The sequence below is a fragment of the Pteropus alecto genome, unplaced genomic scaffold (genome assembly GCF_000325575.1).
Source record: "Pteropus alecto unplaced genomic scaffold, ASM32557v1 scaffold7, whole genome shotgun sequence".
NCBI classification, from domain to species: Eukaryota; Metazoa; Chordata; class Mammalia; order Chiroptera; family Pteropodidae; genus Pteropus; species Pteropus alecto.
This window is the reverse complement of record NW_006494614.1, coordinates 34,997,511-35,022,108: the sequence shown is the minus strand read 5'-3', so window position 1 is coordinate 35,022,108 and position 24,598 is coordinate 34,997,511. Positions and strand designations below refer to the sequence as shown.

The following is a 24,598-nucleotide window of genomic DNA, read 5'->3' as shown; positions in this document are numbered from 1 at the left end:
GGGACGGGAAGGGACGGCCGGCGGCGGCCCGTGGAGCCTCGCTCTGGAGCGGGCTGGCCTCGGAGACCCGAATTAGGTGCAAGAGGACGGAAAAAAAGAGAAGACTCCGAGGGGACGTCGAGGGAGGGGAAAGAAAGAAAAGCTTGGAGAAAGTCTAAAGGAAAGGCGAGGAGGAGTTAGGGAAGAAGGTCGAAGCTGGAGGCCAGGCAGTGGGGATTGCAAAGGGGAAAAGTCGGAGAGAGGAAAGAGGAAGGGACACAAAGTCCAGGGCGGCGAGCGCGGGCAGTGGTCGGTCACATGAAGAGGTCGCGGCGGGACGCACGGTGGCTCCCGCAGCCAGTGGGGGCAACACGACCCCGCCGCTCCGGGACGACTCCGGAAAGCCGGGTCCCCGAGCCGCCCTGCGGATTCCAGGAACCAGCCGCGCACAGAACACAAGTGGCGGCGACCGACACCGCTGGCCCAGTCCTACCGGACAGATGGGCTCTCTCGCCGCGTCCCGCAGACAGCGCCGCCGCCCAGGGACCCCCAGCTCTGTCTAGCCCTGAATCCTTTTTTCTTTTTTCCTTTTTCTCTTTTTTCTTTGGGGGGGGGGACTCTTCTTTTTTTGCAAATGATTGGGGTTTTCCTTTCCTCTTTGTGGTTGTGTATTGATTGTAACGAAGAGCCGCGCCTCCGCCTTGTGGGGTTTGTTTCGGTTCGGCCTCCTCTTCTTTCCTGGACAGGAGGGATGACAGTAAAGTAGAAGGCGATAGAAGTACTCTGAAGAATGTGAGCGGCTTTTGTGTGCGTGACAGTGGCGGGGATGGGGCCACGGTGTAAATCGCTAGGGGTATACGTGGAGGGATTTCACTGGGTTCTAAAAAGTAAGCAAGATATAACTCGTTCTTTGATTATGAAAACTAAACTAGGTAAATGAGAAAGTCAGGGAGAAAGAAGGGAGGGAGAGAGGAAGAGGAAGGGGTGGAGTGGAAGAGGGGAAGAGAATAAAGTGGGAGGGAGAGAGGAGCGAGGAAGACGGAGAAAACGACAGAATATTGCAGGTATTCCTAGCTGCCTCGATTTTCTGCTCAAAAATATAGGAGACCCCGCAGCCTGGTGGAAGAAGCTTATTTAAGTCCGGAGGAAGGTTGAACTTTAACAGAAATGGCAGTCAAGCCAGTTGAACGGGTTCCTGAAACATCCGAAAAGGTTTTCTGTTGCCCCTGGCTTTGCCTGGAAACGATAAGTTTAGTGTACTTGAAGATTGATTGCATATATTTTAAATTGAGGTAAAAAGCACAGGCTGTATGAGCATTAAAGAGGGGGGAGACTGCATAAGGTATGAAAAGCCCCCATTTGCCTCTGTCCTTTAATAAATAAGCATAATCTCCAATATTCAGTGAAGGTCTGTGAACGTCATGCAAACAACCTGGCCCACCGGTGTACTTTTCTCTCCCCTCCAAATGACGAGGCAACGCCTTTTTGTTTTGTTTTTTAATCTGCACACAAAGCACCTAGGGCGATCAGTTCTTCCCATCGGGAAAGTCCCTCTCCAGGAACAAGGACACCTACGTTCCATACAAGCCCCCAGCGACGTTCTCCCTTGGACATTGCCTTGTCCAAGGAAGCAGAGGCTGCTCTATGCGTGTCCCCAGCTCAGTTAATTGAAGTTCTGCCTCTTTCCTGCTAAACTTTTTCCCCAGTCCGCCTTTGCCAGCCCCCTCGTCTGATTACATCTAGTAATTCTCCACTGAATGAACGTCATTTACAATAGTAGGGGAGCTCTGCGCTCACTGCTGCTTCACGCTCCATTTGTCCTCCATTCTCCCTTTAAAGTACTCGTGTAATATTAATAGTCATGAATATCAATTATTATGAGGCGGTGTAGGCAAGCGGAGGGAGGAAGGGGCGCCGGAGCAGTCTGAGCCCAGCTTCGGGTGGAAGAGGACTGCATCTGGAGCCCCTAGGAACGGCAGAAGAAAAAAGGCCAAAAAGACAGCAAGAGACTGATGAGCAGCTCTGTCTGTGTGTGACAGGCAGCGCCTGTCTAGGGTGGGGTGGGTTTTTTTTTTTTTTTTTTTTGATGGCTTGTCCTGGAAACACCTCAAGCTCGGTTCCTGTGTCCAGCTCGTTTCTCTGCTGGACTCCTTAAATTTTTTTTTTTTTAAATCATTGTTTGATTTTGAGCAGTAACCAGGCTTTTTTTTCCAGATGTTAGTCCACACCTATTCATCCATGGTGAGTTTGGATTCACGTTGTACCAGAATTGCATGCTCCCTCCTCTCAATGTCTCTTTCTGTCTCTCCGTCTCTGTGTGCGTGTCTCACTCTCTCTGTCTCTGTCTTCCTTTGAGCGCCTTTGGCTTGGTAATTTAGCACCATAATTGGACGAGGCTGCAGCTGCTTCTCTCTGCATTGTGTGTTCTCCGTCTGAGCTCCATGAGTCAGCTGGGGAGGGGGAAGGCCGTACAGGAAAACTTTTTATTTGCCATCACAGTTTGGAAATTTAGGTGACTATTTCTCCAAAAAGAACCGTGGGGACTTTACCGTGGCACTTCCACAGAGGAGAGGGAGAAACTTAAACTCCCTTATCACACACACCTCCTTCTTTCACTTAGTTTACCACTCCAGATAGGACCAACAATAAGTTGTCTGGGCTTTCCCCGCCCCCCCACTCTTCTAACCTCAGGTCCTTCATTTTCACACCTTGAGGTATAATAGCATTAGATATAGAAAAGCAACATTAGAAATAACTCCTGTGAACCACAACTCAACTTAACATGTGCTCAGGATATGATTTCCAGTGAGATCCATTTCAATCAAACACTATTTAAATTAATTCTTCTTGAGGAGGGAGTGGTGGCAGGAAACTCAAATCGAGCAGATTCCTTGGAGCTCCTGGAATTATCAGGTTGTGTGGGGAGCTCCTGGATAACCGGCTAGGTTGCCAGGGAAGACAGAGGTTGGTTTTGAATTGGAGGAACAGCACAGCAAACAGTATGAAGTTTTATTTGTTATGCTTTAGACCTCTGGAAGAGTTAGGAAAAGGCAGTTAAAACATCCAGAAGAGCAAATTCTATATGTAAGATTTCTATATTTTTAATTAAGAAGTTTAAACTCTCTCACGCCTTTTGCCGGCTTTGCACCCCCACATGAAGGCTCAGATGTTGGCTAAGTGGATGATTCTCCCCATTTCCCCCCCACCAAAGCCTTGCGTGTGGAATTGCTGAAATCCTGTGCCCTCTGAGTCAACTTGGCAGTATTAGTTTCAGACTCTTACTTCCCCTGTCCCGAGAAAAACATAGGGAAGCTGGGCTTCTCCATTTGTCGCTTGTATTTTTTTTTTCCTTCTCTCTCTCTCTCTCTCTCTCTCTCTCTCTCTCTCTCTCTCTCTCTCTCTGTCTCTCTCTCTCTCTTCTCTGCTCCCAGGACCGGCACGATGGCGTCCCGAGCCACAGCTCGCGGCTCTCCCAGCTGGGCTCGGTGTCCCAAGGACCTTACTCGAGCGCCCCACCGCTGTCCCACACTCCGTCGTCAGACTTTCAGCCGCCCTACTTCCCGCCCCCCTACCAACCGCTCCCCTACCATCAGAGCCAGGACCCCTACTCCCACGTCAACGATCCCTACTCCTTGAACCCACTGCACCAGCCCCAGCAGCATCCCTGGGGGCAACGGCAGCGGCAAGAAGTGGGTTCCGAAGCCGGCTCTCTCCTGCCCCAGCCTCGGGCCGCCTTGCCACAGCTCTCGGGCCTCGACCCCCGGAGGGACTACCACTCGGTCCGCCGGCCGGACGTGCTGTTGCATTCGGCGCATCACGGCCTGGACGCGGGCATGGGTGACAGCCTCTCGCTGCACGGCCTCGGCCATCCGGGAATGGAAGACGTCCAGGTAACCACAAACAAACAAACAAACAAAAAAGACAATAAATAAATAATGAATGCCCCAGGAAGGGGAAGGGAGGAGCGACAGCGGTGGGGCAATTCTCTCTTCTTTGGGGGGAGGTAGTGTACACCTTTAGAACAGGATCAGCCGGACACGACATACATAACTTTATGTGTGTACGTGTATCACTACATAGTGGTGATTTCTGGAGGTCCAATTATGAATAGAAGAACCACAAGAAATGAAATCATTAAGGAGAAAAATATTTCTATGTAGTTCGTAATTTAGGATAATCAGAATCAAGGCTACATGTTTTTGTCTTGCCATAGCTACACCTCCTTCCGTTCTCTTGTGCTTTGTGTGAGCAAGCTGGGTACCCTCCCCAATGCACCCCCACCATGCATGTCCCATAGTAGGCCTGGCCAGATGACATGGCAGGTGAAGACCCAGCTGCCTAAGGTCTGGGGCTGCAGCATGGAGGCACAGGGTCCTCTGTAAGCTCCAGAGGTTCCTGCTGGATTTGCGAAAACTTTAAGCATGACAGTGTGCATTGGAAGAAAACCATGTGCTATGTTTGTCAAAGCTAGGTAATACTTTGGATGTCCCATAGGCTGCAGAGCCCTTTTCCAAGATACCTGAGTTCCAGAGTCATCACCTGAGAAAAGGAATATTTGTGGGGAGAGACCTAGAAAGCTATAATTCTGTTTGGAAGTCCATGAGGACACATACAATTTTAGAGATTCTTTTTCAGCTTTCGGCCCATTAAACGACTGTGGAGCAATATTCTTCATGTCCCTTATCAGTCCTCCCCTTCCATTAATACTTTCCTCTCTCCAGTGCCACCATCCCAATTGAAGAGACATCACGTGTTTATTTCTTAAAACAAAAGGCTCAAAACAGTCTCCCTACTCACTCGCTATCCCATCTGCAACCTACACAATGGAGCCTGATTTGGTTGAGAATACTTGGTTAAACTAAACAAAGAAACATCAAAGAAATGATTTCTAAAAACTGTCTGTGTGAATTTGATCAGGTCTTCTTTTGCTCCTTAGTTTAAATAGTCTCCAGAAAAGGTAAATATGGTTGAAAGATATTTAATTGACACTTCAGTCACATTGGCATAGTTGCAGACATTAGGTATCATTTTAGATATACCTCTAAAGCAAAGGAAAATGAAATAGAAAAGGAGAAGGAGCACAAGTCCTTCTTCCTTACCTTTATGGAAAAAAAAGTATTTTGAACAGTTAAAATGTGGTGACAGCATCAAATGCTGTCTGTGTGTAGTGTGTGGTGCTTTATTGTTTTAAAGGAAATTCAGTTATTTATTATTTCCAAAAATGACGGTGTCACCTGATTTGTGGCTGTATTTACCCATAGTAATAAGAATGATAGTTTTGTTGATTTAACCGAGTTTGGCTGTCCCTGTCTGGAAATATTGCTCATTTCAGAATATCATATGAGAAAGGAGATATTTAATAGTTGTGTGTGTGTGTGTGTGTGTTTTTTAATGCATTGGAGTAATGTGTGTCTTGGGGGGGGCCAGTTTTTAAATTAACCTTTCTGAGTACGGTTCAAAGTGCTAGGTAATGAAAGTGGATCAGCTCATCACCATTGCTGTCGGCAATGCTAACACTGGCTGTGTCACCCCAACCCTGCAGACTGAGTGGCTCAGGTGACTGAACCCAGGAAACCCCCACAAAGAGGGAATGGATTTATTTGGTTTTCTAAAGAAGATATAATTGTGAGAGGTTTTGAGTGTTTGACCAAATACAAAAGGCAAGAGGAAAACAGGGCCAGGTCAGTGTGCATTTGAGAGAATGCTGTTGTCAAAGCGTCGTGCAGCAGGCGGAGTTGTTGCGTCAGAACACAGACCACGGATGTGGAGAGAGCCAGGACCAGAGAAGGTGCAGGCCCTGGCCCTCGCATCCTCCTCCTTCCCCCACCTTTGCCCTGTTTCTTCCCGACAAAAGTCCCAGCCGGTCGTCTGGCGAGTCAGGAAGGCCTGCGGGACTTTCTCTGGGTGACCCCCAGTGTAGGGAGTCGCGGGCTATACACCCCATATCTTTCCCAGACAAGAACCATCTCAGTCCCTACCACTGTGATGATAGGCTTCCTGTGGCCGAGGCGTGCTTCACGTGACACAGGACAGGTGACAAAGAAAGGGGAGGAGATGTGCCTAGGAACAGACCCCGAATCCACTTCTGAGTTTGGAATCTAGAGGACAGGAGCTAAAGTTACGCTAATGGGCCGAGGGTTCAATGTTTCCTGCAGCTACGGAATGGGTTGGTCTGTGTCGGGTTTTTAAAAGGGACCAAAGTGCCTCAGCCTCGACCTCAGTTACTTGCTGCATGTCAAGGGCCTAGTGTGTGTTCCAGATCCCCTCTACTTGCTCCCCAGCCACGGACCAGACATCCCGAGGGCGCTGCCAGACGGGTGGGCCAGACAATGAGGGGTACTCACCTGGCTGAAGGTTGAGGGGGTCTGTTATGTGACACACACACACACACACACACACACACACACACACACACTCACTGCCAAAGCCCCGACCGTGAGAGAAGAGAAGAGCTAATTAACCAAATGCTTCTAATATTTTTTTTAAATGAAACTATAAAACCCTGTCAATTTCTACTTCAATTTACTCACAGGGGCTATTAAACTAGCAAATCGCTGTTTGGGTTCTGGGAATGCTACATTTCACCCATTGTGTGTGCGTGTGTGTGTGTGTGTGTGTGTGTGTGTGTATGAAAGAGAGAGAGAGAGAGAGAGAGAGGTGGTAGGAATGGACGGTGCTAAAAACTCAGAAAAACGACATAAGAAAGGGAGTTGAGATGACACCTAGTTTGGAGCTGGTTTAGTTGCCATGAACATCTTTTCTTCTTCCAATCTTAGCTCTCTAACCTCTCATCACCTCTACCACCCATGAGTATAAACATATAGGGATGTTAAGTCAAATCCCCCCAACGCGCGCGGGTGCGCGCGGGCGCACACACACGCGCGCGCGCGCACACACACACACACACACACACACACTCAAAACACACCCTAGTGTCTTAAAGCAACCCCTGGTATCACTTTTAACTAAAGAAGTCTAGTAATTACGAGTCTGAGTTGTTTTTCTGCGCTTCCGCATGCAGTCCTAATTAAATCTTTACGATCCTCCCTGTGACGATTAAGCGCCAGCATGCTGCGTGAATATCCTGTACAAAAACCCAGCAGGCGGCCGTAATTAGATAGAAAATCAGACAAGAGCCTTCTCATTAACTACCACAACTACCCCACGTCGCTGATGAGGCGTATATACATATTTACGTACCGACGTGAGTGTGAGGTGTGGGGGCGCACGGGTCCCGGCCCGTGAGATCGGGATCTGCCCGCCCACAGACACAGGCGCATGTTTCTGTCCTGCGTGGACACGTTGCCACTGTAGACACGTGAGCATAGAAAGCGTGAATCTTGTGTGTGCCTGCACGTGTGCGTGGTGAGGTCTCCTGAGGAGTTTGGAACTTGTTACATGAAGTATTTTTTAAAGGTTTTTAAGTATTTCTTAAGATGCACATGGCATGTTGTAACATGGAAAACGGTTCTTATTGAGAATAACAATGTTTCTTACCTTTCTGAGAACAAAAGAGTGACTATCAAAAACGAAAAGAAACAAATTAACATGTCCCTTCATGATTAGATCTTTCGTTTCTAATATGCTGCTTGTTTGAGGTAGGGAGTCTATGATGACCACACACCCTGTCTGGGGATGCAGCATGAGTGGGTGGGAAGTGCTGGAAAACTCTCAATTCTCACTCTCATCTCTTTGCTTTTTACTTCTCTGTACAGTGGGTGACAACTTGGTCCAAACTTAGGTTTCTGTAGATTAAGAAAAGCAGCTGTACATTTCAGAAAGACCTAGCATTTATTTTTATTGGGAGTTAAGAGAGGGAATCCTCTGCTTTTGGAGGTCCTGGGATGTACAACCGGAACTCTGTTTTCCTGCATCCCAACAGTAAGAAACTCATTCCAACAGCTATTTCCCTTCAGAAGTGCTGCCAACACCCAGGGTGGAAACTTTCCTTCTCAGACATGAAACTGTGGCACAGAAGATGAATGCTCTTTGCCATTACCTAGGTGCTGACTGGGAACATCCGGGCCTCTGTGTGTGTCTGTGGTTACTCCCTTCCTAACAGGTGTGCTCCTTGCTTGGAAGCAGCAGAAACAGAGTTGGGAGGGGGAGTAAACTGTGCAGGTTCTTCATAGGGACTGTTGTACAGCAAGAAGTTCATAGTGCACAAGGATGTGTATGGAGACCAGTGGGTGTGCGGTCCTGGCGGCTTACAGATATGTTCCTATGTGTTGCTGTTTGCATTCCATTCCAAATTGCTCAGCCTTTAATTAAAATCCCATAATATAAACTATTACGTATTTGTAAAATGACTCTGGAGTTAAGATGCACTGGGACAGAATAGAAAACTTAAATTGCTCTTACTAATATTGGTGAAAATCTTTCAGCTGTTGCCAAATTTTTACAATTCATAAGAACGAATGATATAAAAAGTTTATATGTTTATGTAATATCTGTGTTTAATATAATAACTAAACCAATGCTGCATCCCAGGTGTCTCTCACACTTTCCTTTTCTTCCATTGGAAAAATTTATAATTTGAGTGAATTTCATCTCTATGTCGATTTGGAGGTAATAATGATAATAATAAAACCTCCCTTTGTGAATTAATATAAATGGAAATAACAGAAACTCCAGTTTGGAATGACATGATTTATGTGTGTGATTCTTTAATATCCAGTCAATTTGAATAGTGATGTTTTTATATTCACAGTCGGTTGAAGATGCCAATAACAGCGGCATGAATCTATTGGACCAGTCTGTCATAAAAAAAGGTATGGATTATTCCCATTCAAAAGTAAACAAAATTTCCTGTGCATTCGTGTCTTTATGATGAGTTTTCACTTTGGGGGAATTCATTATTTTATAAGACACAAATGTTTGTTCACAATTATAGGACAATGGCTGTCTGGGTGAAAGGGCGTGTCGGGGAGAAGGACACGGGGAAGAGGAAGGGAAATCTCAGGCAGAAACCCGGATGAGAGACAGAGGGACAGAGACTATTGCCATTTTTCTCATGATACATTTGGTAGCAATTCTACATACAATCTTAAATAATTGAACTACCATAATGTATGGAACTATCTGGGAAATACTACTTTCAAAAATGTGCCATAATTATTTCATTGATAACTGGAGTTTGCTGAACTAAACTCTATGTCATTGAGACAGTTCCTTCTCTCCTTGTTATTGTATTTGATTTTTTGGTGGTAATTTTGTTCCCAGTTCTCTGTGTTTTATGAGTTGTTTCTCATTTTTTTAATTGTGCCAAATGTGTTGCTAAATATGCGCATCCTTAGAAGCTGAGACAGCCTATGTACATTTCTAAATCTTCCTACATATGCGTTCATGATTTAGTGTGACTGTGGAATCACCCCATACTGTTAAAGGGCATGTGATATTAACAAATGTTTGCAGTCTCTTGTACAGCTGTAAGCAAAATAATTAACTAATTAAACTAATTAAATGTAATTACAATAACTCATTGCGGGCGTATTGCAGCTGCTTAATTTCCCCCCCTCTTCTCTGACAGTCACTGAGAGGATGCTTGGCAATTAGTGTGGCTGTCGAAAGGCCCGAATGTCACTCACATGCCACAAATTTAGGAGCTCGAATGTGTAAACAGTACAATCTTTAATCATCACAAGAACTGGTGTTTGGAGATACAATTTTAACTACAGTAACCCTATATTATCGATGGTGGAGAAGACCTGTCCTTATGTTTGGTGTCAAGAATCCTGGCTTCAGTCATTTATGATTCATTGGAGCCACATGACATTCACAAAAACGATGAAAAGATGCTTTGGAAAGTAATCCAGAGTCAAGCTGGCAGTGAAGTAAGGATTTCAAAAAGGGTGAGGTATTCTAAATTTTCTTCTTTTAAAAGGCAGAAAAAGTAGCTTTGAGAAGTGGGAGAGGGAAACTACACTTGAAATGATGCCATTTGGCTTTGGAATGTAATATCCTGAAAAAGACTAATAAGATTCCGAAGTAGAACTATTTAAGTGTTGCTTCAAACCTCTCTCCCTTTCTCCATCAGATAGTATCGTTTCGGTTTTTAATGCCAGCTTTTGGTTTTGCATCGGTGTCTCCAGTGCTTAGATTTGCAACTGTGCTGACAGCTCACTTTCACCATTTCCTCTTGAGTCTTCTCTTTTTGGTTAATTGCTGGTTGATGAGGAGATGGGGGGAGGGAAGCACGTCTCCACTGGCTTTCTTTTTTTTTTTTTTTTTTTTGCTGTTTCTTATTTGTTTTAGTTCCTCCTCCCTTGTCACAGAAAGCTAGAACTTCTCAGCTTAGGGTTCCATGTTCTAGAAACAGCATGTGGGCTGACAGTGGGGCATGCCCAAAAGATGACCAATCAGAAATGTTATTAATAGATTAACAGCCAGGCCAATAAAAATATTTGCAGTTTAGGTTGCCTAACAGAAGGGAGCTGAAAATGTTCTTAGATGTGGGATGCTTTCATTTCAGGGCTTGTATATGTTTGTCAGCGGAATGTGAGCATTCACATACAAGGGCACCGCCAGGAATAAGGAGAATCTTGACTAAAGTTGCCGGTTCTGTTTTGGAAAACTGGAATACTTTCTTTGGCCCAACAAGCTTTTTCTTTTTTCTTTTCTTTTCTTTTCTTTTCTTTCCTTTTCTTTTCTTTTCTTTTCTCTTCTCTTCTCTTCTCTTCTCTTCTTCTTTTCTTTCATTCATTCATTCTTTCTTTCTTTTTTAATGAGCAGCTTAAAACGTCTAAGTGGTACCCTAATGACTTTGTTGTTTTAGGGGATATGTTATGAATATGAAGTGTTAGATCAATTCCATTATTTCGTATTTCAGGCACTTGCTTTACTACATGAAGGAAAAAATCCTAATATATTTTTATCTTTGGAGAGCCATAAACAAAATAGGAATAAGTGGTTGATTTATTTTATTTTAAATCCCTGTAAACCACTTAAAATAAGGTTATTGGTTCATTAGCTCCTTCCTTCCTTTCTGGTCTCCCATCTTTGTCCCTTTTCCCACCTTTATGAGGAATGTCTCCAAGAGATTAATTTCATAAAAGAGGAGGTGAGCAAGTTTTCTGAACTAAACATTCTAAATTTAACAACTGGCAGGGGACTCGGTTGCTTAACTTATTTTCTAATGGTCTTTTAAAGAGATTTTTAAGTTCTACCTCATTAATAAAAGTGCCCGAACTGGCTCAGGTTTAGGTGTCTCTGCCTCTATGTTTATGAAGCCAGAAGATTTAGGCATAAGGATCTCTCTCGCTCTCTCTCTCACGCTCTCTTGCGCGTGCTCGCTCTCCTCTCGCTCTTGCTCTCCCTCTCTCGCTCTCCCTCTCTTGCTCTCTCTCTTTCTCTCTATTATTTAAGGATCCTCTTCTAAAATTTAACCTGTCCAATTTTTCACCCATGTTGATACCACTCCATAGATTATAGGCTAGCTCTCTCGTTATGTTTGCTATCTGGGCTTAGCTGACATTTCTGAAGTAATTTAGTTAAGAGGAAATGAGTTGTTCCCAGTAGAGAGAGCAAACGAGTGGAGTGAAGGTAGCCAGCGTGATAAATGGCTCTTTCATTTGAAGATCTCCAGAGCTCGTTTACGGCTAATTTTCTGTATTGGCCCCCTTTGAGCTATTAATGCAATCGGCAGGGACCGTGGCCCCTCTCTTCTTAGCTGCCCCATTAGAGCTCCCATTAAGCTGCCGAGTCTCAACTCCATGGCAGGAGTGGGGGGGCAGTAATGAAAGGTGCTTTTTAAACCTTCCTAATCTAAACCGGCAGAGGGTGGTTAATACGATTTGAAGGGGGCTGGTCAATGAGCAATCAATAAAGTAATAATGAGAAGGATTCGGTACATTAACAGTCTAAAAATCCAACGAGACATTAAAAAATCATTCTTAACTCTCAGTCCTATTAAGATTGGGAATCTGGGTTGGGGGAGGGGGCAAGGTGGTGCCCAGCTAATATAAATGATCACTGCCAACATCTTATAGCTTAACTTCAAAAAAGGCTTACCTAGGCTTTAAGAAAAAGTTTTTGGTGTGATCGGAGGCCAATATGCAATTGGTCTGACACCTTAGGCAGCAGAAAAAATGCTGGGATTTCTTGGAAAGGCTATCGTGGCTGGGGTCCAAGGTTCAAATGTTGTGACTGTGGGGCATTTTCATTGGTCTTAGGGATATCCTGTTTGGTTAGTTTCAGTTCAACCTCCGTTCTCTCCCACTTTTTTTTCCAGTTAGTTCTGGCCCCTTCCCCACATAAACACTTCGATTGGTGTAGATTTTCTTTTGGGGTGGGGAGAGAATAAAAAATTTGCCAATTTCAATTATAATGGGTTTTGTTGGTATTCTTCCTTCTGACTTAAAAGGTAAAAAGCACGGAGAATCTGTCATGTCAGAGCCTTTGAAAAGATATGTTTTCTCTCAAATGAATAAGTTTGCCTTTCCAGAGCTGACTTGGATCCCAATAAGTATTTATTCAACTAGGAACTGGAACTCTGACATACATGCCAGCCACCCAGGGAGCAATCAGAACTCATAGATTTTCAAAACTAGAAAGGTTAGACACTCTTCTTCAACACCTTCACCACCCCCACCCCCCCAGTGTGGAAACTCAGGCAGAGAAAAGATAAATGACTTTCTCAAGGTCCCACATGTCAAGTACATGATGAGACCCAACTCTGTTTCCAGCCTCTTAGACTTTGCCCCTTAAGGATGGCAACACTGGATGATTGTATATTTTGTGTGTGTGTGTTCCAGCTTTCTTTGTGGGAATCCTTTTATTTTTCTCTCCAATATTTCAGTACTCACATTTATATACTTGTTATATATACATGTGGAATAAAATTTAGCCTTCAGGTAGATTAGAAACGACGCAAGTGTGAGGAAAGGGGTTATCTGCTGGTAAGACAATTTATTACAAGCGATGTTCCACCTCTAGGAGTCTTCCCAGTATAGTTTACATATTTAAGTCTGAGTACCTTTCAGAGGGACTTACCCTTGAATCTATTTCTCCCTTTCTCCACCACTGGGAGATTAGATTCACAGAGGGTTTGTTTCCAGTCAAACGCAAAGATCTCAAAGCTATAATTTTACACTTATGTTTAAAGAAACAGATTAAGAGCTAGCCTGTTAACACCTTGGCTCTATATAGTCCACTAATGAATGATATTTTCTCTAATCAGTTTTTTCCTCTTTCTTAAACAAAACTCTAGTCACTGTAATGAAATATCGACCAGTTTTTAAACCTTTTTCTTCTCTCCAAAATAATGCAAGGAAAAAGGAAAGAGGGGAGCAAGTTTTGTGGGTATTATATCCAGAAGTTGGCTATGCTATCTAACTGAGAACTGAAGAGAGAAAAAAAAAAAAAAAACAGTTTTAATGTATGCACAGAAAATTGTAAACATGTAAAGAACTGAAAGCTTCATGCTGAGTTTCGCTATGCTCCATTTCCTTACCATTTCCTGCTGTCGCTTTAAACCTATCTTAGTCATCTCTGGGTTCCTTGAGCAGAAACAGTGTACTCATAATTACTAACAAATCAACCGAGGCCCTGTTGCTCTCTGGGTTTATTGATAAACTGGAGGAAAGCAGAAGAAAAAAGACCAAGAGAATAAAATATGGGGTTAATCAGCTGAGCTAAGCAGGTGTGAGAATGGAGGAGAAGGTAGATGATAACGGTGCCATGGAGTTGAAGGAAAGTTAAGACAAGAAATGTATAGGCTCTAGTCTAAAGCACCAATGCTAACGTTAGGATGATAACCCGAGGATGAGAGAGCTGAGGATAGAAATATGATTGATACTTAAATTTAAAAATGGAAACATAATCTGAAGCGTGTCTGTTCAAATAGTTTTTGTCTGTGGATAAAAAAACAAAAACAAAAACAAACAAAAAAACAACTCTGCCCCCACCACCAGCAGTGCGCTGACAGAAGCTGACTGATTGGTGATATTTAGATGATAATTGTATGTATAGAAATGAAGGTACAGCTTACAGGAGGGAGCAATATTCATTCCCCAAAGGAAATAGCTCTTGTCAGGTAAATCAGGCAATTAACAATAGTGAAATTAGAGGGCAAGTTATAAAGTGTCTCTAAACGCCTGGCTTTTTAAGAGATTTGGCCTCTGGGACTGTGAGAAGCAGGTAAAATTCCCATCTTTGGGAGATATTCAGTTATCTGATATGGGAAATAGCAACTGAACTTACTATTTTCAGCTTAGTAGGAGTTTTTTTTCTGTTAAAATATTCTAAGTAGTATTTAAATATAAAAATCTTGCTGAGTATCAAAGATAAGATTTTTATACAATTTATTTCTATATTTTATGCCATGTTAAAACTACAAAGGGCCATTGATATTTTGGGGAAAAGTTTTCCAAGTTTATTTAATGCCAGTTCCCATGATCATAATTATCTGTTTATAGTGCTTAAATCTGAATCTGAAATACAGAAATCAGGACAGCCATGAGGAATTAGATACATTAAAACAGATATGGATGTTCTATACGAGAGTTAAATGATAAGTGTTCCCACCCCAATCACTGTCTGCTAAGTAAATTTTTAACTCCATATTTTCCTTAAATTTAATTAATACTCACACTTCAGCTTTTCATTGGTTCACTCTTAACTAGTCTCATCACTGATGAGACTATGGTGAGGAGAATGAGAAAAAAGCAAGCCCCCTCTGTGACTCACCCCCACCACCACATGTCAGTGCAGAAGATCCACTCTGTTATCTGACATCATTTATCTGCCCTGGAATAAGGTCTTGGATTCTGTGGACAGAAGTCCTAAATGTCTACTAAGAAGTAGCAAAAGAGAATGCTACAGTTCCCCCATCCATTCACCTATGGAGTTGTTTTCCACAAGATGATTGTAAAAGGCCTAAGTGCAATTCATAGTAAATAAAAGATTTAGGACCTAACTGGCTTTTGGAAGTCTCTAAACAATCTTGGTGGTCTGAATGCTGGAATCTGTGGTACAGAGAATAAGCCAATACAAAAATACTTAGTGTTGGTTAGTTTGTTCTATACAAGGGAGATTATGCAACTTGTTTGATATATAGAGTTCTAGGCTCCAGATGGTAGAAAGAGCATATTTTTTACTAGAAGGATTATAGGGTGAGACAGAGTCTTTATTTAAAAGGGAGAATAGAAGCCTCCTTTTTCATGCCAGATTCGTGTTTCAGTAAATCCTCTGGACTGGGGATCAACAAATACTGTTTGAAGATTTGGGGGCTTCATAGCCTAGTGGGAGACACTAAAGTGTAGGGCAAGTCAGTGGCTGCTAGAGCCTGCAGAAAGAAAATGGATTTCAGCAGTGTAAAAGTCCAGGGGAGGGAGACTGCCAGGGCACTGGGAGGAGGCTGTTCACTGTTCTTCATTCCCTGCCTTCTGGTTCTACTGCGCCCTGCATCTTCCTGAGGTGCAGATGACACTAAAACGCAATTAAACAGAAATACAGGCTGGAGAGACTGAGTAAGCCTGGGTAGCAGTGGCAACCAGCTGTCAGCTCTTATTAACTTCTGCATAAAACATACCTTGAGTGCGGTTTGTTATCAATTACTTGCCGAAATGAAACAACTGGGGCAAGGCAAGACCGCAGCTCATATGAATTAGAGTGATTGGTTGATTGATCAGGGCACCTGTTGTAAATCATAACTACTCTGAACAATCACCAGCCAGTACTTTATGTTAATTTGTAAACAAAATTCATGTCACTGTGGAATTGCTGTCACTGGAGAGGAGCATTTGGGTTCATTTCTAAATGAATCTGTTATCCTATAAGAAAGAATGGGATCTACTTTAGAGAAATGAGCAGCTCTTTTGGGCCCAACTCTACAGCTTAATGGTGTTGCTTGTCTATTCTTGGGCTCAGCATTTGGTGGGGCGGGCACTCCCTATCCTCTCCAGAGACAGCCATGGTTTGGGTTTATCAGGAGAGGAGGAAGGGGCTCAGATAAAGACCACTGATATTACCATTTTATATCATTCATAACGATAGTCACTTTCATGCTTCAGCACCAAATGTGATTATTATTTTCAGGAAACTAAGATTCAAAGAGGTTCAAAGAGATGTCTAAGGTCACACAGCCAGCATGTGATGGAATAGGATTTGTCAGGTTTCATACACATCACAACCCAAACTCTCCAGTTGCATGTTTATTGATTTGTATAGTAAGCAGGACTGTGGCAAGCGACACTCATATGTCTACACACATGGGTAAATTTCCAGAAGAGTGATGGCTTTTCCATTTGTTTGTACACAGTGCTCTGAATGCACCATAGCTCCACTGGAACAAACATTTCCTTCTCCAGCTTTCCACTTGGCACCTGTCCTGTGGCCTCACCTCTGCACGCGGACCGACTCATTCTATCCACCGGTCACCAGGATCGAAACTCGGTCACCTTTATGGCATTTTTTTCTCTCTCTAGTTCCGGTTCCTCCCAAATCTGTGACTTCTCTGATGATGAATAAAGATGGCTTCCTGGGAGGGATGTCAGTCAACACCGGCGAAGTGTTTTGCTCTGTCCCTGGACGTTTGTCTCTGCTCAGTTCAACTTCAAAGTACAAAGTAACTGTAGGAGAAGTTCAGAGACGGCTTTCGCCCCCTGAATGCCTCAATGCGTCTCTTCTCGGCGGCGTCCTCAGAAGGTAACCCCCGCCCAAAGCAGTTTTTGTGGGGTCGGGGAAAAGGGCTCGCGTGGAAACTGACTTGAAGCTGGATGCAGTTGCCTAGCAACCAGGTGGCCTGAGCGCTGAGAGTGCAGGGAGCAGCGGCCGACATGTGCTTGGAGCCGCACGCGCCAACATTGCCGCCCTCGGACCCGGAGCGGCGGGATCAAGCTGCGCACTCACACCCTGTCGCAGCCGCGCCGCGAGCCTGGGAACCTTACACTTTCCCAGACTGTGCCGCGGCGTCCGGCTCCTTCCTACCCTCAGGACACTTTCAGGGCATTCACTAGCCTGAGTGAGACCTAGAAGCTACAGTGCAGTTGGTGGCTAAGTTGGTCATGAAGGACCCACTAATGCATTGACCCCCGCAGTTTGAAAAACTGTTATGGACGCGTAACCTCCTTTCTTCAGTAACATCACTACTAGTAATAATAATGATACCATTTTAGAATTATTAATAGTTATTCCTTGGAGCCATTCAGATGCTCCCCAATATTGGAGGAAGACAATCCTAGACACCTTGTGGAAAATGGGGGAGGGGCAGCCTTTATCTTAAGATTTAAAATCTTCGCAAGGGTCCCTGCCAACGTCTGTACTCTTTGGTAGTGTCCCTGGTTATGAAGGTGACATTGTATGAGATGAACTTTTCAAGTTAGTCCGTGTTAGGGTTTGAAAGTCTTCTTTCCTAAAAGTGGCTGTGTGAACTGTACAGCAAGAGATCAGAGTAACTGGGGTTTTTTCTTGTATTTTTGTTCAGACCTTAGCACATACAGGGAGAGCCTTAGGAGGAAGTAAGGGTGTGACCCATGGACTTTTCTCACTTTGAACCCTCTTAGTCTGCTCTACTTTGGTTCAGTTTTCAAGTGAGTTCTTTGAGCCCCAGAATGTGGAAGTTTTTTCCAATCACCCCCTAGGCATTGAGCGTGTGTGTGTGTGTGTGTGTGTGTGTGTGTGTGTAAAACTTGCTATGAGATTAAGTGAGATAATCAATATGAAGTGCTTATCACATAACTAAACTCCCTAAAGTGTTAGTTTTACTGTTGTTATGATTACCATCATCATTAGTTTCATGTTTCAGTCTTCCTTCCCTTTTAACCCAACTCCATTTTACAGCGACTCCTGACCCCTTCCTTGCAAAGCCCACCTGTTTCAGCTAGTGCCTTCTCTTCTCTGAACCACCCAGTACTTTCCTCTTTCTGCACCGTTCTGCTGCTCACCTACCTGGCTTCATGACAAGAAAGGAACTTGTGTATGTGCATGTGTAGCTTCTACCTTCTCTAGACCCATAGCCTATACCCTAATTATTCCCATCTGGCATCATTTTTTTTCCTCACCAGATAAAAAAAGGAACGACTCCTTTTTTAATGCTCTGTATTACAGAAATTAAGCAAACCTCAGCAAACTATCAGCAAATAACCAAAAGGAGGGGGGAGAATGTGCTAACCTCAAGTTAAAACCTCTTCAAGCTCCACTGGGCTTTAGATTGCTAAGTCTAAACTTTGTTTCAGAAACACTCTGAGGTTAATCAGAATGTTAATTCTTGCAATTTCAGAGCCAAATCGAAAAATGGGGGGAGATCTTTGCGAGAAAGGCTAGAAAAAATCGGTTTGAATTTACCCGCGGGCAGGCGCAAAGCAGCAAATGTCACGTTACTCACCTCCCTGGTGGAAGGTAAGCAAGACATGTGGCCATTTCATGAAGTGGCTGAGCTTAACTGTCGGCTGAAGGCTGACATTTTATACATTTCATGATTAACTGGAAATCACTGAAATTGTTGTGCCCTTATGAGTGGGTGTCAAGCAACTGCCTGAGAGAAGTTCAAAGGTCTTTTTACTTAGAGGGAGCTAGCAATTGTAGAGAAGCCAAGGGACAGCGATGAGGGTCCCTGTGCTGTGAAGAGTGCTCAGGTCCAGCCTCCAAGTCAGGGCAGGGGTCACCTCTGCCACCAGATGCAGTACACAGTGTCTGAAACACCCTCTGTATGAACTCTTGCAAGAGTAACTCTGTATGCATCAATCCATTCTATATCCCTTCTCCTCAGATTTTACCTTTGAATTAGTAATAGAAAACACATTGTCTCTTTATGAAACTAGTATTACATTCATAATCCATAATGGTTATTTTAAAACTCATGTCACGCCCAGGGCCCATCTCTTGCTGATTATGTGGGACTTACTGTTATTGAACTATAGCTTAGTAAGGCCAATGATGCCTAGTAGAAAATTGGTGGGGGAGGGGTGAGAAAATATGGAGAGGAGTCACAAATGAGCTTCAATGTAGATTCATCTGTTCAAGGGACATAATTATAACAATCACATTATAATTTGCTCATCATTTTGGGTTTGGGGATCATATTTATGGTATGCAATAAAAAGGATCTTCTACACAGTCTAAAACCAGAGGATCTGCAATTGGGAAAACACAGGAAATACAGCCAGATAGTCATAATGGAGGAAGTTGTAGAAGTTTCTCTAGACTTTTTTTTTCTTTTATTTTCATGGGTATGATATTATGACATTCCTGTAGAGAGTTAGTTTTTAAAGGAGGGGGTCTTAAAATATTTAAGCAGCAACCGTAAGTCATCACATTTATAGGCATTGCACTTTGCCAGCTTTAAGTAAAGTTGCCTGGCCCAAATTTACCCTCCAGGGCAGCAGTCACCAAATATTCAGCCCATACTTATTAGTGGTTGACTGTTAGCCTAGGGGTTTTACTTTTTGCCCTTTGGGAAATTGCTAATATCACAATCCTCATTTTGAAACAGCAGTCAAGGTAATCTCAGCCCAAGACAGGGATTTAGGTGGAGAAGGGAGGAACTGAAAAGCGCACTGAAATTTTAATATTTGGTTGGCAGTTTTCAGTTTTATGAATTGTTGTAAGCATTATGTCTGAGGTCTTGCCATTATTATAATACTGATGATTAAAACTAAGACATGGTCTTTAAAAATAAAGTAGTTCTGGGCTAATTCACCATATTTGTTTTTCATGTTTGGGATATTTCCTCGAACCCCTAAGGCTGTGCTTTGAAGGGTAATAATGCTTTATTCCACATAAGCAGAAGACTTTCTCGGATTGTGTAGCTGCTATGTCACCTTTGTGCAGTAGAAAGTCCTGAAGTAGGAGAATGATGACAGGAACCTCTGAAGAGGAGAAACCTGAAAGTTAGCCGGAAACTGAAATGGAGAATAACTTATATTTCTTTGCTGGATAGAAATACTTGTTCCATACACATTTTACACATATACTTGAATGTAAATAGACATATATACACATGGATTCATGTTTATGTTAGTTACTAATAAGGGATTCCCCCCAATACAATTATAAGAAAATACAAAAGGTAACATAAAAGATAGGAAGACTTTTACATTTATTTAAAGCAGTATAACAGATGCTACTAAGAAGAGGGGAATCTGGCTTGAATACTCAGCCTGGTGTCTAGGCGCAATTGTAAGGTGGCTCTTGAATTTATTGGCCCACCTTTCCCACAAGACAAAGCATGGGGTGTGGGGGACCTGAAGCTATTCAGGGACTGTCTAGCTAGAATTTGGCGGGAAGGATGATCAGGGAGCAGTTGGAAAGAGCGGTGGAAGCAAAGTTGGTTCTGCCAAATTCAATTACAGCCTGAGTGAGAATCATTTTAACTTAGGGAATCTGTCTCACCTTTGCTTTTGCCCCAACAGCTGGCCTCTTCTATAAATAACTAGGGAGAGAGTTGACCAGGGAGCATCTCCTGCCCTGGGATGATTAGGGACTGGGCGCTGATTATTACCTCTGCTGCTGTCTTTTCAGGAGAAGCTGTTCACTTAGCTCGAGATTTTGGGTACATCTGCGAAACAGAGTTTCCCGCCAAAGCAGTTTCTGAGTATTTGAATCGGCAGCACACAGACCCCAGTGATCTGCACTCCCGAAAGAATATGCTGCTGGCCACCAAGTGAGTGTCCTAAACCCTTGGTCTTTGTCCCTGTCTCCTACTTTGCTGACCCACCTAGCTTAGGAGGAGGCAGAGCAAAATGCAGACCTCTTTAGTGGTAAAGGTAGCATTTGCAGCCTGTCCATTGCTGGCTAGGAAGCTCTCCTCACTTGCTGGCTGCCCCTCTTCTGCCCACTTCACACCCATGCCCCTAGGCTGTGGGTTTGTCTCTGTCTCCTCTAGTTCAGACTTTGGGGTGGGAGAAGATGGTTTTATGAATCTGAATCCGGGCGTTTTACAGTTCTCTTCCCCACCCTGGGATGTCAGGCAGACCTTTTCCAGGTTTCTTCCCTAGATCCCGACGTGTATATTTCTGCCTGGGTTTCACCCCTCCCTGTCATAGCCGCACATGCACGTGTGCTCACTCTGGGTGTCTATCTGTCACCCGTGTGTGCCCATCTCTACCCGCAGCTCTAATTACTCTTTCCAACTTGCTGTTTGGCATCTTCCACAGACCTAAAATTTACTACAACTCCAGAGGGAAAAATAGTAAATCTCTGGCTAAATTTAGGTCTAGAGCTCATTTGAACTTTTACAGTGGGTTTTCTATTTATTTGATTTACTCCCGTCTTTGGCTTCCGTGTCATATTGTTGGTGTTTTATGGCCGGCTCAGGCCTGCAGTGGGTGGCGCTGCGTGCGCCCGCACGTTTCTCTCGCAGGCGCGGCCTGAACAGCGGCGCTCATTTATTTAGTGCTGGAGGACGCGGTTTGTTCCGTTGACAGCGTAATTTAAAGAAATATATGGAAGGCTGAAAAATCATTTGCTCAAATTTGTCCAGATGTTTTTGAGACGTGATTGGAATTTGATTGCCCCTTTCCGCAGGGTCAAAAAATATTAATGTCCCAGAACTTTAATTGCTTACAGACCCTGGTTTGGGCTTTGAAGATTTAAAATGTTTGACTCTAAGCATTTGTTCTCCCCAGTTCAGAATTTCCTTTTTGGCACTTCGGTAATGGGTGCAAACTTAAGGAAAAACTTCAACCATCTCTTCCAACCATCAAAACCTAGTACTTACTCTCTTTTTAGAAGATTTTTCTCTGATGTAACAACTAGCAATATAATAGATCTTTGTCAATAAATTGCCCTCCTACCCCTTGCCCTGGTGTCTGGTGGCAGGGGACCAGTTGATGCTTTATAAACGAGGAAAGGTACTTTGGGGGGAAAAAATAAAATCAAACTGCATAAATTAGATAATAGGATTCCACAAACGACTGTCATTTCCCTATGGAATGCTTGTAACTTCCCCCCTAAAGCCTTGTGGCTCCTCTTAGGCCAGCATTTCCTAACCTGGAGTAAGTATCAGAATCATCTGGGGGAGCTTTTTCAAGATATTTATTCATGGACCTGGCCCCAAGCCCCCTGGATTGAAATCAGTGGGGGCCTGGATGTGTGCATTTGAACCCCACAGGTGATTCTAAGGTACCACTGGCTTAAGAACTGCCTATTTAGGTCAGAACTGTTACCTGTTTCTTTCTGGGTGTGAAGATGTATGTGTGCATTTTGAACGGAGAAACCAGTAGAGAGTGTAGAGAGAGGATGCCTGGTGGGTGGAGGTATTCACCATCTAGGTTAGCCATTACACTGGGAGTAATCCCCTGGGAAAGGATGCCTGAGGGTCACTCACATTGGTTCTCCAGGTACCTGCCCTGTTTACCTGTTGGCCAGGCTAGGTGTCTGCAAGTATCAGGCCATCCCAGGGTGATTCCATAGTTTTGTTTTTTTTTTTTCCTCGATGATTGTGTAGAGGTAGGCTGATGGGATAAGTCTGCCAGTCTGTGAAAGTCTGGAATGCCATGCCTCTGACCACCAGCAGATCCAAGCCATTGGACCTTCTGGGCTAAAACCCTCCTTCTACCTCTTATAATAAAAAGTTCTCAAGTAAGCGTAATCTACAGACCCACTGGATTTCTAAGGCTGGGAGATTCCTCTAAATTGTAGGTGCCTTGAAGAAATTAAAAAAAAAAAAAAACCTTCAGTAAATAAAAATCTACCCTTCTCCGTGTGTTAACCATCTAACTTTAGGTTTTACCTAAACAATGCAGGAATCCTTTTACATGGACAACAATCCTGTAGTACAAAGGTTTTCAGTCACCTACACTTGAAAGAAAAAATAAGGGGTGGGGAGAAAAAATACCTCCCTTCTCAAATACTGCATGTAAACAGATTTTTGCTTTGAATGGAATCAGCATTCTCTTCTGCAATTAACAGTTGCTTGCCCTGGGCCATGCAAGGCTCTAGCAATCTGCTTCTGTGCTAGGGATGGGCTTGTGGCCGAGGGGTCTAAATCTTTCAGGGCTTTTTGAGCTTGATCACCAAGAGGTTGGAGAGGCAGGGGAGAGGAGGAGAAAAGAGATTTTAAAAGAACTGCCAGGTAAGAGCTAAAAATGACTGAATAGTCCATAATCGAATGCTAAAGCCTAGTGGATTGTCCAAAGCAGAGTCTAAGCGGTCCTGGAATGAAGGAGAAAAGACTGGGGAGGGCCAGCCTTTGGGATGGAAGGGGTGCATAACCTCCCCACGTCTTCTTTCCTTTTAGTCCCAGCTGCTCTAGAGAGGCGAGCGCTGAGAAAGGAAACAGAGCGGAATCGCTCACATTAGCCTCGCTCTTGGGTCTCTACGGTGACCGGGTGCCTCTGGGTTTGTGTGAGCGTCTCCTTTCTAATGCCGATGACAACGACACTAAGGGGGAATTTTTGTTCCTCTCCCAACTCTTTACAGGCAACTTTGTAAAGAATTTACGGATCTGCTGGCGCAGGACCGGACGCCCATCGGGAACAGCCGGCCCAGCCCCATCCTGGAGCCAGGGATCCAGAGCTGCCTCACGCACTTCAGCCTCATCACGCACGGCTTCGGCGCCCCGGCCATTTGCGCCGCGCTCACGGCCCTGCAGAACTATCTCACTGAGGCGCTCAAAGGCATGGACAAGATGTTCTTGAACAACACCACCACTAACAGGCACACGTCTGGGGAAGGCCCAGGTAGTAAAACTGGCGACAAGGAGGAGAAACACAGGAAATGAAAATTTTAAAAAAAGGAAAAATGTTTTAAATACAAAAGAAAAACAGGAAAAAATAATTTTAGCTTTAAAATATTGGATTGGCTTTGGAAGAATAATATTAGATAGAATACACATACAATCAAAATTAAAACAAAATAAAAAGCTAAGTAACTTAAAAACTGAGGCATACAACGGAGCAACAGTATCGGTTCTCAGTGTCTATTTCAAGATACACTTGGAGACAACCGTCCGGATTTTCCACTTCGGTTCTTTCGAGCTTAGTAATACTGATAATAAAAGAAAACCATGATTTTTTTTTTCCCCTTTGGAAAATAAACATAAGACTAAACATGAGAAAACGCTAACTTATTGGAAGGAAATCGGAGAAACTGTTGGTGTCAGTGCTTTGACAGCTGGTTGACTGAGACGCACGAACTTTTTAATTTTTAATATTTTTTTAGGAAACTGTCTCGATGTCCCTGCCCTCCCCCCCTTAACTCACCCCTCTCCCAACCACCCTTTCACCCTTTTCTATGTTGCCCTTCCTTCCTCAAGCTGTCACGGGAATCTTCCAGGATGAACATGATTGTGGTTAGCCCTTTTGCGTTGTGTTTCAGTCCCCTTGGTCCTCCTGCTCCCGCCCCATCCCGCTCTGCATTTTAAACTCACCGGTGCCCAGCTCCTCGGCCGTTTGTGTACTTAGGGAAGACGAGGGCGGGCGGGGCGGGAGGCCGGCGGAGTTGCAGGCGTTGGCTGCTGCTTTTGGTGCGGGCCGGCGGAGCAGAGGCTCCCGCGGCTGAGGAAAATCCGGACCAATAAGTTGATTCAGACTCATCATCAGTTCCTTTCAGAAATGTTACTAGTTCCCAGCCTTGCCAGCATCTGCATACAGAGAATCTTGCATTTGTTATATTTGTGTCATCTACCAATTTTAAGAATAGTAAAACAAAACAAAACAAAACAATATGAATACGTTGATTA

At 43.8% G+C, this 24,598-nt stretch overlaps 1 protein-coding gene across 4 annotated transcripts in view; it reads left to right on the top strand.

Annotated features, from left to right (window-relative positions):
• Positions 1 to 24,326, top strand: part of TFAP2B (transcription factor AP-2 beta) — a 25,304-nt gene extending 978 nt beyond the window's left edge. The window contains exons 2-9 of one of the 4 annotated variants that reach the window (XM_006926450.2): positions 2,194 to 2,220; positions 3,411 to 3,869; positions 8,690 to 8,750; positions 11,228 to 11,263; positions 16,404 to 16,623; positions 18,197 to 18,315; positions 20,437 to 20,578; positions 23,338 to 24,326. In XM_006926450.2, coding sequence (XP_006926512.2) covers positions 2,194 to 2,220; positions 3,411 to 3,869; positions 8,690 to 8,750; positions 11,228 to 11,263; positions 16,404 to 16,623; positions 18,197 to 18,315; positions 20,437 to 20,578; positions 23,338 to 23,638 — 1,365 coding nt within the window. In that variant the 3' untranslated portion in view covers positions 23,639 to 24,326. Of the gene's footprint in view, positions 1 to 2,193; positions 2,221 to 3,410; positions 3,870 to 8,689; positions 8,774 to 10,271; positions 10,312 to 11,227; positions 11,264 to 16,403; positions 16,624 to 18,196; positions 18,316 to 20,436; positions 20,579 to 23,337 lie in introns of all 4 variants that reach the window. The other 3 variants (XM_006926448.2, XM_025042775.1, XM_006926449.3) reach the window with 3 other exon arrangements.
• Positions 24,327 to 24,598: the final 272 nt, after the last annotated feature.